This window comes from Epinephelus fuscoguttatus, linkage group LG4 (assembly GCF_011397635.1).
Source record: "Epinephelus fuscoguttatus linkage group LG4, E.fuscoguttatus.final_Chr_v1".
In the NCBI taxonomy this organism is placed as follows: domain Eukaryota; kingdom Metazoa; phylum Chordata; class Actinopteri; order Perciformes; family Serranidae; genus Epinephelus; species Epinephelus fuscoguttatus.
In genome coordinates, this window is record NC_064755.1 from 14,993,807 (window position 1) to 15,007,971 (window position 14,165).

Consider the following 14,165-nt stretch of genomic DNA (forward strand, 5'->3'; position numbering starts at 1 on the left):
CTTTCTCTCCTATTAACCTTAATCCTCCGACTCTTCCTCACCGATCTCCTCTCCTCTGATCTACTTTTCCATCTCGCTTCCCATTTACCACAGCTGGAAATCCAGCATGGGGCTGCTGATTCTCTGTTTAATGATCCAACACATCCTTTATCGTTAACCCTTTGTAACCATAGCCGGACACGGATGCCCATTAAAATGAAAACCTTTCAGCAGTTACATGAAACGACCTGCTCACAGTCGGCACACATACACTCTATAGTGTCACACACGCTTTGATACACACTGTGAGCCTGCACAGGCCTCATTACACAACACAGTAATTAGTGACCGGAAAGGCCGAGACAGTCAATAACTACAACCAGACGTCACCAGCAGCGGTATGCGTGCTGCTTGCATGTCTCTTCAGACTGTAAGTGTGTGTAAACCACATGCAGGAAATCAGGGTGCTACAGAAATAATTATGCTCAGTTTCTGTCTGGCCATTTACTGCAGAGCCCACAGACAGGTCAGTGCTGCTGCTCTAAGGTCAGACAAGCTGCAGCTAGGCACAAAAACACATGGTGTGACTGAATGCTTAATTCAATACTAGAAGACAGTTTGATTCCATGGTAAGCACAGCTGTGACATGCAGCACTTCTGTTGTGTTTTAATGCAGGGTGTAATGTAGAGCTGCAACTTTTTGATGAAGGTAAAAAGTGACACAACACACCATTAAGCATTGTAGTGCTACAGTGATGCCCCAGCCCCAGCCTGCAAATCATATTTCAGATGTAAAAGACCATGCTTGTTTGGTACAGATGCCACCAACAAAAATTATATCATCATCATTTAAATTTTTTTCAGTGAAAATGTAATGCAAAAATTAGCATTCTCACTAAAATCATGACATATCACCATCACAATATCTCAAAGAATAAGCGCAACAGGAAGTTCTTTGCATATCGTGCAGCACTAGAATTAATGCAACATGGTGGACTGTGCAGGGTTTATGTTTGATTATGATCATTTCTATCGCCAAAGTTGCCGGTTCCTTCCTCATTTGAGCGAAACAGAGGAGGAGAAACAGCGCACGAGGTCACAGATGCTATTATACTTTTTATTTTATGTTATCTGTGTGTACTGGAAACTAGCTGTTAGAGCGGCTGCCAATAATGCGTTAACATTAGGGTTATTTTTGTCTATTTCTCGCCGTGTATCACCTACATCAACACCGCGTCCATGGGGCTGCCATTGTTGTTTAGAGGAGTAAGGTAATTGGTTTAGAGGGCTGTGTGACGTCAGAGAGTGTAACTGGGAGTACATCGATCTGGTACGAGTTCACAGGTGGTAAGTTATGGGTTTGACTGCCGTTTGAGTGCACTTCCGGGTAGAAGGTTGTAAAAACATGAGTTACAGGTTGCCTGGAACGCCCCATAAGTGTTAGGCAAGATACTTGAAAAATGCTATCAATTATTAATTATATTACTCATTAAAAAAAGATGACATTATTTTTTATAATTACTTAACAGCAAAAGTGCACATATTTAACACATGTGGATCTAGAATACGAGACATTTTGATTTAGTACAGGCAGCTATTAATGGCTAACGTTAGCTTAGCCTTGGGAACTGACCGCTTGCAAAACTTCAAAAGTTGTGAAAGGGTACCAACTGAATGTATAGCAAGAGTGACTAGCTTGAGGCTAAGAAGATACAACACTTAACATAATTACAACAAAGTTTTAGTCACTGGGAGGCACATTTTTTCTCTCTCGGTAGAGGCTAACCACCTCTTCTTACCTCCAGCCCCAACGCCAAGCTAACGTGTCCAGCAGCAGTCTGTTCTGGAGCACACAAGCTACCAGTAAAAAAGCAAACAAAGTCCAAGTAACTGCATATTTCCCCTCTGTATAATGTAAGTACTGATTTTAAATCCCTTACACTCCTCTTTACTGACAAAGTAATCACGTAACTAATGAGGTACCATGTAGGCCTAATGCCTTACTGTCCAGCGCCGACTGTTGAGGGATGTATGTTCAGGAACACAATGTGTTTCATTTTGATAAACCCACAAACCAAATAAATACATTCTTATTGATTAAATTCTGTTGTTAGAGTCTAACATTGCAGTGCAAGGTACAAAACTGAAGTTTTAGAACTGTGTTGGCTGATCTCTGTAAGCTAAATCTTGCTAATCAGATTAGCCCAATGCCACGTTTGAAATCATATCATGCTCTGCTTGACATCATCTAGTTTCCAATACCAGTAAGTTGCAACATTCAGATGAAGCGCGGTGGATCAAAAAAAGATTGTGCATCAACACGCTTTAACCTAAGTTGGGTTATGCAACATCTCTGGAAATATCTACATCACACACACTAACAATTTTAACATCAGTGTGTTTCTATTACTAGAGGCAAGCTAAAACACACTCAGGTGCGAGTCCTTTATGTGACCTCAGACTGGGCCGAAAAACAACCAACATGTGTGTATGTGATGACACTTGTCACAGAGAACAAAGAGCTTGTGGCCAAAAAATGTTCCTGCTTTTCTTTTCTATTTCCTCTATGCAAATGTTTGACTAGCCTACTTTTATTGTTACAAGCAGGAATTAATTGCCGATTTCTAGATGCAGTGTTACTGCTTTTTAAAATAAATGAACGTAATTCTTCTTCATTTTCTCCACTGTAACAAAAAAACAAAACAAACCTAACTGAATTTTGTGCACAGCTGCACGTTGCTGACTTTAACATCATAGATTAAAGTTTAAGAGAATAATTGGGAGATTCATAGTGAACATAAACTTAAAACTGGTGGAAATTCATGATTCTAATACTGTGGCGTTGTTTGTATCTGAGCCAGACACAGTTATTCAGGAACTAATAAAGCACAGCAGTACTTATCCTAACCAAAAGTGACAAGTGAGGATATTAAAAGAAACCCTCTAACAAACTCTGTGTTACATTTATCCTGATATACTGTCCCTGTCAACTTTCAGCCTAATTGGTGCTAATTATGTTAAAAACTTGCAGCATTTGTTTAACATTCGTGGCACTGTTGCACAGGAAGAGCTGAGGGTAAATCTACAGCCTCATTTGCGTTATCAAGGAAAAAAATATGTTGTTATTATCTCAAAAATAATATATATTATAAAACTACAGAATTACTTTTGCCTTTTCCGTCAGCGGTTGCCAGTTGAAAGAGCCGAGCATTATTTTACCAGGAAATGACTTTCAGAAGAATGTCAGGCATGTGGGGCGTGGTGAACATTTGAATATTGTTAGCAAATCATAGCTCTTATGTGCCAGCGCATCCATTGATTATTATCTGCGGCATGGCCTATTGTTTCCATGGTGACACTTAACAGAAGTATTGGTTTTCAGACAGTGAATAATGGACGTGCTTGAAGTATTCTCTATATTCAATTTGACATGATTGTGCCGGCATACAGGCATTACCTTACAGCAGGTCCACATACATGAAGACAACCCACAAATCTATAGATTTAATTTACACTAGGTTTATGCGCAGAGCGTGCACACTCACACGCACACACACACACGGAGGTAGACAAATAAATGCAGAAACAGACACTAACTCACACATACACACCGCTTGGTATGAGAAATGCAATCAAACACTTAATGCACACGCTGCATGGTGGTAGATAAGCCCTTCCTCACTGCTTCGCAACCACAGATCTATCTGCTGTCACACACTGTGAACGTCAGCTTAAAGAATCCCTTCTGTATCTCTCCACACACACATGCACACACACTCTGCCTAATTTTAACTCCCTCTCTTGGTATCCAGCAAAAACTCAAAAGTAATGAAACACATCATGTAAGACCGGACTTCTCGTGCACCTTATTTCTCCCAGAATCAACTCTCCTCTTCACACTTGGGTGACCCTGAAGCTCTCACATGCCCCGACGTGCACACATCCTCATACCTGACTGTGTGGATGTTTGGGTAGTAGAGAAGAAAATATAATCTCTTGTTTAGCAGTGGTCTGAACTGGCATCTGTGCTTTAGATAGACCCACTCAGGCTTCTTGAGCTGTTGTTGAAAGTATAATTTAATTTATACACCAACTCTGTAATTTAAACTTGTGTTCATCAAATCAAACTAAAATTTAAGAGGGAAGCAATCCTCTCAATTATTCAATCCACTCTCACAATCATTTCATTGCTGGGATGCTCAGACAAATCTCATATCCTTTATCAGGATGTGAGGAGATCTGGCAAACAGCATGGAATTTAATATCTTCAGACACAATTTTTTCCTTTAATTAGAAATGTTCTGGGCAGCAGGTGTTTCCTAGACATGGATTAAAACTACTTTCGCTGTGATCCTTGTTGAATTTCTGAAATCATTTAGTCAGATCGCCCTTCAGCAAATTAGCAGAAGCACATTAAACGACAAACAGTCCAATAAATCATAAAATACTATAAATTAAGTCTCTCACTGTGCGTTGGATCAAGCTTGAGGGACGTCATGGCAGTTATTTAATTCAGCGTTTGTTCTCTTTTCTTCCTCTCTCTCCCTGATTTAAGTGTTTTATAATTTAGGCAAGTTCCTTTTTGACGGCTCCTATGGTTTTAACACTATGTTACCAATGACTGTTACTTTAACATGGACTTACTAAGTCAAAACATTGATTCAGTTCTGTTTGAAGGCTTCTGCACGGATACTATCTTTCTTAATGTTAAGGAGTTTGCAGTTAGCTGATTATTTAAATAGATTTTATGCATTAAATCTCACATTTTACCCACAATCCAATTGATTTCAATTGAATTAAATTATCAAAATTACTTTTAAAAAGATTTTTTAAAAAGTATTAAAATGAACAAAACAATAGCACCAAAGAACAATCAAAAACGTGAACCCAAGCTTCATTTGTGTCTTTTTGGCCACTTGGGGGCGGTGGAACAAACTGTCAACACATCACTGACATATTCTTACCTAGGGGTGTGCCATGTCATCTTGTTTATGATAATACCAGTATAATTTTTGATATCATATGAAATATCATATGAATATCATTAGGCCTGGGCGTCCCGAAGCCCTGGACTTCTCAGACTCTTTTAGCAAGTCACTGCTCAGAGGGAACTCATTCAGCGGCTCCTCAGGCAGCAGCACAGCTTCTCTCCCTCTCCTCTCTCGCTGTGCACACAAGAGAGTCAGTGTCGTAACGTCATTTTGTCATAAACCTTTGAGTAATGTAAACCTATGTGACACTTGCGGCTCAACAGAAAAACTACATACAGTACAGGCCAAAAGTTCCAACTACCTAAGGCTTATTGCCTTAGGTAGTTGGATTGGTTATGTTTAGGCATGAGGAGTGACACTGGTAAGGGTAAGGGTAAGAGTATGCTGAAATGCTGAGTTGATTACGACAAGTGGCCCCCTTTGACATTACACATTTTTTTTTACCCATTGTTTGTACTGAAATATTGATTGGTGCAGCTTCTGGTCCAAAGGATGACTTTCATTTTTGAGTCAAAATCAAACTCTCAAATGGCAGCAGCTCAGTGTCTATGTGAGATTTTCAAGACTTTCTTCCTGGATATACTCTTTCTTCCTGAATGGCTCTGCAGAACAGAGTGCGCATCAACTTTTTTCCATGTCCAACCTGTCAAAACCACTCAACTTTTCCAATATATTAAGCTGTGACAGCAGTTTCTGAATGAAAAGAAATACATTCAGTTCATTTTGAGTTTAACGAGTCCAGCTTGATTGATTCAGTTGGTTTTAAAACCTCATCTCGCTGCATTGCAAATGTTCATTTTTATTTTTTGTAATGCCACTTTCAAGTGTGAAACAACGTAATATATGTGCATATATTTTCCTCTGTCCTCTCTTTCCTTATGCCTCACTACCTTCCTCCCACTCATCACAGACACACACACACACTGCCCACCTCATACTTTTCTCTGCCTCCTTTTCACTGCAGTTGGCATTTCCCCCTCCCCTCGCAAACTCCCCCACCTCTCCGCCACATCCACCTACCATTCTGTTACTCTAGTCCACCTAACCCTTCACCATCCATCTCTTTCTTCTCTCTTTGGCCTGAGAAGAAAGGAGAGGGGAGGAGAGCAGCATGGCTCCGGGCCATTACCCACCACATCTCTATAAGCATAGAACCACGGGCCTCCCACGCACACACATGCACATCATTAATTAAATCTTCATCATTTAAAATGCATGCACATGTGCGTGTTCACCAACACACACACAAACACACACATTTGGCATGCACACACTAAATTTGAGCCCTTGCTGTTTTCATTGACTCTCCTCCTCCTCCTGGTGCACCACGCACATTATGAAGGTCAATGATGAATGATGGGTATTGTCTGCAGACACACGTGTCAACAGATGCACGTGCACACAAGAACAAAAGCTACAAAGACACAGTAAATGAGGTACAGAGGCCGAATCTCCATCTCTACAGCAGCAGGACACATCGGTCATGAGGGCAGAGCAGGCAACCGGTCGGCATCTGCCCCCGCATCATAGAAACAACCCACCTTGGATTGGTTCCTGAAATCAGCCGGGCACACACACACACACACACACACACACACAAACACGCACACACATCATGCCATCCCTGCTGTCAATCTGGCTGCCAAAATCAATGTTGACTTGGCAAAGTCCGTCCTGAGCGGCACTGCAAGACAGATAATAATGCTGGACACCAAATATCCAGACACCAAATTAATTGAACTGTTCAAACCATCTCAGCACAGAAGAAAACGCTTGGTTGCGTTCATTATCCACCTTATCTTTCTCATCTTTCCTTACAGTAAACACACAGAATAAATCCCATGATAATCCACCCTGAATTAACAATAAGAGTTGAGAGCGATCACTGAGAGTGATTCATTATTTTCATGTCTGGGAGTGCATCAGCGGCAGTCTGCATGTGTGTGTGTGTGTGTGTGTGTGTGTGTGTGTGTGTGCATGAGTGCACAGTACACTCACTTGAAGGATTTTAGCAAGATAAAAAGGTACATTGTTTTAATACTGTTTCATTCACCTCGTGAGAGGCCAGTTCATCGAGTCAAGTGCAGTTGCAATCATGTAGATTATGACAATTATGATCCATTACTGATTTACCCTTCTTGGTTAATAAAGTGCACTGCTAACATATTGTTGGTACTGTGTGAATGAACTGTGTGAACTTGAACTGCTGCCTCCTGTATGTACCCGTCTGTCTACTCTGCCTGCTTGAATGAATATTCTACGTAGGATTTATACATCTCGTCCTGGCTAACAGGATTGACTGTGTTCTCCTTTCCATCATTTAACTCTCTAACAGGGCAATCACATTTCAGCACGCTGGGCTGATCGGGTGCTCTGTTCTGACAGGCAACATGGGAGAGTTCATTTCAGCGAGTCATACAAATGTACTGTGCTGACACTGGCTTTTACACTGCTAATGAGTTAATGCAGCGAGCTGGTAAGCACAGAATACTGTGGGTATTTGCACAAGACTTACTTTTCACCTGAAAATATATGTGAAACTCATCACCCATAACTAATCCACCTCCATCAATGGCCAACCAATGGAGATGGTGGACAGCTTTAAGTATCTCGGAATCAATCTGTACAAAGACTTGAGCTTCCATCACCACAGTTATCCATAAACGCTGCCAACAAAGAGTCTATGCCATCTGCAAACCACCACCTCCTGCTCCTTCTGTATCATTGAACCCATCCTCCTGGACGGCGCCACCTGCTATTTCACCATGGTCACCCTCACCAGTAGAAAAAAGCTCCTGAAAATCAGCAAAACATCTTCTGAAATAACAGGCCTCCTCAACCTGCCACCACTCACAGAGCACTGACCATAGCACACAACCTCTGCCATCCCCTCATCCCATGCTTCATCCTCCTTCCCTCTGGCCACAGATACAGTTAACCACTCTGCCAGAAATCTCACTTTGGGAGGAATTTTGTGCTTTCAGACATTTCTGCTTTCAATAGCCTGGAGTCACTGTAATAGACATGTGTTCTGTTGTCTTATTGTGATGTTCTTTTTGCTTCTGTCCTGTGTGTTATATGTTTTAGGCATTTGATTGTACAGACTGTGAAAGTAAATTTCCTCGAAAGAGAACAATAAAGAATGACTTCGAATCTGACCACTCAACAGTGACTTTGAGAAATCCAATGGTTGTGATGAGCCACTCATTCATTTTGCTCCTGACAGGTGCAACAACAAGAAAGCACTCTGCTCTGGTGACGCATGGGTGCCTTTGATCAGCCTGCAAACCCTCAGGTGGCCACAACTGAAATTACAGGTCACATAATGCCCTCAGCTCAGAGAACTTCTTTTGTTTTTTCATTCAATGTCCTACAAATGATCCAATGATAAATTCTCTTAAATTTTAATTTCAATCACAATCGGAAGAATGTGCATGCATTTAAAACATTTTTGGTGTATGTGCTGGCTCAGAATGATTCATTGGAATGTAGGGGCTACCATCTTGGAACACCGTGTCCAGCTCTCACAATGCATCCATTGCTAACCGTCCACACATTGGGTAAATATATCGGATCACTCAGCTCTGTAGGAAATGACTGAGCTTTGGTGACTCATGTTTGCTTGCAGAGAATCACTATGTTGATGCAAAGCAATTGTTCTCTTACTGCTATTGTTTAAAGCACTTTACTACAGGCACTATTCATTTGTATGTTAGTCTGGACTGTAAATAGGAGTTTGGAAATCTTTAATTGGATGTGTATGAGTGCACACACAAAGGGGAGGCATTTTGCCTGTTTACATGTTTAAGAATATAAATATATGCATGAGCAGATGTCTTAAGTGTAGCCCAGTGACAAAGACATTTCTCAAGGTGTCTGTAAGTGTGTGAGAGCCAAGCACGCCTCTCTTGTCACCCGTCAGTAAAACAATCTCTGCATTATGTCAGGACTGAGGCATGCCGGGAGGAATGCTGATCGATGCAGAGAGAGAGAAAGAGGGAGGGATGAGCTTCAGGGAGAAAAAAAGACAAAATAACAACAAAGGAAAACAGATGATGGAAGAAAGAAAGAAAAACACAGTCCTCCTTGAGGCATCTACTGTTGAAGAGATTGACAACCAACACAGCAGGACTCAGCGAGTGGAAACAAATAAGCACACTAAATTTAGCTCATCATCGTCAACTTCACCTGACTACCTGACTTTCTAGTTTTGCCTCCAGACTCAGGCATCCACACACTGGTCCTATCTAGCTGGAACACACTGTGCTGCCAACGCTCTGTAAATCTGAAGTGTGAGCTGCTTTAGAGCTGCGGCACGCACACAAGGAAGTCAGAGGGGAAATTAATGAGTAACCATGTTAAGAGCAACCAGTCAAACCTCTAAAGGCCACAGTGTTCACAATACAATACAAAAAATGTGGACCAAACGAACCTGTACACTCTTACTAGGAATGGGACGAAAAATGAAAGCCACGTCTTGAGAGTGGTCCTATAACAGAAATTAAAAGGGTTGACCCTCTTACGTCCATGAACGTCCTGAACAATTTCTGTGTATTAAACTGAGATATTTTATGTACAAAATTTGTGTTCATATATTCTGAATAAGGTGAAAGAGGAATGCTCACGAATTGCCCAAAACAGAAAGGGTTTATCCTCTGGGGAGCATGCATGTGTTTTATGCTTAAAAAGACAATCTCCCAATACATGCTTAAGAAAAAAACAAAGGGTCTTTAAAAGCATATTCATTCTGTGGAGACTATAAATATCCAAAACAAATACGCTCACTGGCCACTTTATTAGGTACACCTGTTCAACTGCTTGTTAACGCAAATAGCTAATCAGCCAATCACATGGCAGTAATTTAATCCATTTAGGCTTGTAGACATGGTCAAGATGACCTGCTGAAGTTCAAACCGAGCATCAGAACGGGGAAGAAAGGTGATTTACGTGACTTTGAACTGGGCATGGTTGTTGGTGTCAGACGGGCTGGTTTGAGTGTTTCAGAAACTGATGATCTACTCAGGTTTTCACACACACATCCCTAGGGTTTACAGAGGATGGTCCAAAAAAGAGAAAATATCCAGTGAGCAGCAGTTCTCTGGGAAAAAATGCCTTGTTGATGCCAGAGGTCAGAGGAGAATGGCCACACTGGTTCAAGATGATAAAAGGACAACAGTAACTCAAATTACCACTTGTTACAACCAAGGCCACACCAGGTGTCACACTCTGTCAGCTAAGAACAGGAATTGAGGCTACAATTCACACAGGCTCACCAAAATTGGAAGATAAAAGATTGAAAAATGTTGCCTGGTCTGATGAGTCTTGATTTCTGCTGCTTCATTCAGATGGTAGGGTCAGAGTTTGGTGTAAACAACATGAAAGCATGGATCCATCCTGCCTTGTATCAACAGTTCAGGCTGGTGGTGGTGGTGTAATGGTGTGGGGGATATTTTCTTGGCACACTTTGGGCCACAGCCTACCTGAGTATTGTTGCTGACCGAGTCCATCCCTTTATGACCACAGTGTACCCATCTTCTGATGGCTACTTTCAGCAGGATAACACACCCTGTCACAAAGCTCAAATCATCTCAAACTGGTTTCTTGAACATGACAATGAGTTCACTGTACTCCAATGGCCTCCACAGTCACCAGATCTCAATCCAATAGAGCACCTTTGGGATGTGGTGGAACGGGAGATTCGCATCATGGATGTGCAGCCAACAAATCTGCAGCAACTGTGTGATGCTATCATGTCAACATGGACCAAAATCTCAGGACATTTTGCAGTTGACACCTGTCGGTGCTCTCTAGTGGACAAACTATATAACAGTGTCACTTTTTCAACACTACCTTAGTTACCCAATTACAACTGTGGCGTTTCTGTATTGCGAATTTTTGTTACCCATCAGCCAACATATACTAAACACCGACATGCCAATATATCCGTGAAAACCTAATATTGACTGAATATCAGTGCAGCTCTAGGAAGCTTTAACCCCTAAAAACTGACCATAATCCACGTTAAAGGAACAGCTCACCACAAATTGAAAACTCAGTCATTATGTGCTGTTGGAATGCTCATATGAAAACAGACAAAAAGCTAATCCAAACATATGAGTGCATATGCGCTGATACTGACAAGTTGTGTTGCTAATGCTTGTGACACCCTCTCCCACGTTGAAACAATGAGCGTGGTGAAAGGACCCAGGCCGGCTGGTGTTCCCAGCCTTTTCCTTCCTGCCAGTGAGAATGAAAGCCGAATGCCTCACAGTGTTTCCTCTCCTCTGCTATTAAGTAAGGGTGACTCACCCGAGCTCACTAACAATGCACGCCACCCTAAGAAAGGTGCACAGCTGAGGGGTTGCAAATCTACAACACACACACTCACACTTTCATTGCCCTATATGTTGCATATAAACACACACACAACACAAACTCAGTTGGGTAATGGGCCGTCACAGACGTTGCCAAAAGGCCAAAGTGGTTGGAAGAGGGTCTTAAAAGGGGGGAAACGGTTCCCAGGCTTCTGAGAACAAAACTGTCTTTTTTTTCCAGCCTTGTGGATTTAAATGCTCCCTCACAGAGTGGCAGGCCGGTCCACATGGAGACCAATGCTGCGGCTCAGTGAATCAACACGCTCACTCCAAGTATGTTCACTGGAACAAATGCATTTACCAAACACTCATGTTGGCAAACCGCTGACTGCTAACAGAACCTGATCAAAAAAAAGATATACTGCAGTGGGGAGGAATCTTTTCAGATAATTTGCTCTTGTTTTGTGCAGCCCTAGCACTTGTGGTTAGAGGGAACAGCAACATATCAGCAGAGTGGAAAATAAATGGTCTATGTGGGAGAGCAGCCAGATGATAACATTAGAAAATGGATCAGGCTCGCTGGTAGAAAACAGAGATTAGCTAAATGCCAGTCAAACAGGGATAACAGAGCAGCGGAGATTAAACAAGTCAAGGGAATATTTAATGGTAATGAGAGGTGAGTCACAGATGTGGAAGGATTTGCAGAAAAAAAACTCTTCACTTATTAAGAATCATCATTTAACACCAACTCATGCCAGTGTGAAGCCAAATATGTACTGTAGTCTCCAAATCTTACCATAACAGCAGAGCAGACACATCTTTGCGTTTTTACCTTTCCGCCTCCAAAACCAGTACTTGCGCCGTCGTTTCATTCTCAGTCCAGTGTCTTTTATTTTGAAAAAAAAAAAAGAACCCAAGATCTCCTCCTATATATATTCAACCAATGACAGTGTTCATCCTCACTGTGTTGTCCAGCCTGTACGGATCACACCTACCCAAGGCACTGCGTCTGAGACGGGACCTCCGGTAACTGGCGACCAGCCAGTCCATGCTGTGTCTGAGCCCGTGGACAGAATGCAGTAGAGGCAGTAGATTGAGTGAGTGGGGTGCATGAGAAGAGTTTCACTTCTATGTAGAAGCAGTGGCCTAAAATACACCTCTGTTTAATACTTTCTCCCCTTCCTTCCTCTAGGGAACAAAGAGCCAGAGGAGATACCCTGACAGGATGCTATGCTGAGACCTTCTACACTGTATGGCTGAAGCGCAGACAGACACCACTGAAGAAAAGACGAGTCATCCGACCACCAACCCCTTCACATCTTGCTGTCCTCTTGCAGATGGGAAGTCCTTAATTGCGCAAAGGTGAAGAAAAAAGGTAGGTTTACACAACTGCCCCACATCTTCCTCTCTGTAAATGTACTTCCTCAAAGTCTCTCTTGGTCCCTCAGTGTCCCACAGGCCGGAGCGGCAGATCTGAATTCTCCTTTTCTGAGCTCAGATTGTAAGGTAAGAGTACAGTAGCTTTCTGGGAAGAGCCTCACAGGCTAACAATGCCAGTCAGGAGGGGGAAACGACGCACACTGTATTCAGGAAACACTGGCTGGCGCATAGATGGAAAAACACTGCGTCAGATATTTAGGCTTCTGATTGACTTATCATATTGGGATTCAGACTAAACACTGACAGGGGTCCATGTTTTCCCGGACTCAGTGTATCAAACCCAGTTGATAAGGTTTAGAGGTAAAATAAAAAATAGATATACAGTAAATTACAGATTCCACGGGAATATAATCTGGCCTTGGGTGAGGTGTGAGACACAAGCGTACAAACACATAAAGGAAGCATCGACAGACTTTGTTTTTACCCACCCTTTTTTTTACTGGAGAGATTTTACACATTTCTGTACAAACAGTCTAAAAGTAGCTCATTGTTAGTTTCCTCTCTCCACCTCATTGTTTTCCAGCAGGCATCTGGCAGAAATGTCTGCCTGTCTTCCCAGAATCACAAGACTAGTGTTTGTTACAGTTATATTAGCATCGTATTGGTAATTTTCAAGTGCTTTTTAAAACATATATTGAGTCAAAATGAAATAAGAAAGGAGCAAAAGCACACCGATCTGCTTTAGGACCTTTTGGTTTTATAGAGACAATCTAACAAATCTGATAACATTTGCTTGTTTTCTAATTGACTTGGGAGCAACGGCACAGTATCATGCCAACTATAGTATGTGTGGATTGTTGCTTTGTTGCAATAGGAGTACATAACTCTGCATGTGTTCTCCTAACACGCTGAGCATGAAGGTCCACCTGCTGGTCGATGGGAGAGACATTTCTGAGTATTTACCTCCACCTACTGGAACATTTGCAAACTGGAGTACCTCAGGCTTCATCCTAAATACTTGTGAGAGCATGTGTGTGTGCAGCCGCTGAGGAGTATTACACAAACACTCATATGTATTAGCCAGTCCCTGCTGAGTGCAGCCCACGCCCACTGTGATTATCAGCTGAGCAAACTATGACCACCTCCACTCCTCCGCACACAATCATGCCCAGTCTGAGACGTCTCCGCCAGACACAGAGTAAACACTGGAAAATATGTTCAAGGAAATGAAGTAATCCTGCATTCTCCAATGTAATAATAAGTTATGTATAAAGAGAGATCAATATCCACTTAGGTGAGGTGTTGAATTTTTTATGGCCTTTTGCTTTGTGCACCTGAAGATACAAAATGCTTTGAAAACTACTGAACTCGCTGTAATTTCAATTAGCATACATGACAACACTATACACCACAGTCACTTATGATATGTATGCATATGTAACGTCGTCTGACCTTTGAACAATAATGCAAAGCACAACTGTTGATAAACTCATGAAGTTTA

At 41.9% G+C, this 14,165-nt stretch overlaps 1 protein-coding gene across 4 annotated transcripts in view; it reads right to left on the minus strand.

Annotated features, from left to right (window-relative positions):
* fgd4a (FYVE, RhoGEF and PH domain containing 4a) overlaps positions 1 to 14,165 on the minus strand; it is a 64,077-nt gene that overhangs the window by 45,285 nt on the left and 4,627 nt on the right. The window contains exons 1-2 of one of the 4 annotated variants that reach the window (XM_049574114.1): positions 12,280 to 12,791; positions 12,081 to 12,170 (exon numbers count right to left, since the gene is read on the minus strand). The exons of 1 other annotated variant lie outside the window; for it this stretch is intronic. In XM_049574114.1, the coding sequence (XP_049430071.1) occupies positions 12,081 to 12,170; positions 12,280 to 12,334 (145 nt within the window). In that variant the 5' untranslated portion in view covers positions 12,335 to 12,791. Of the gene's footprint in view, positions 1 to 12,080; positions 12,792 to 14,165 lie in introns of those variants that run through there. 2 more of the 4 variants (XM_049574107.1, XM_049574106.1) reach the window with 2 other exon arrangements.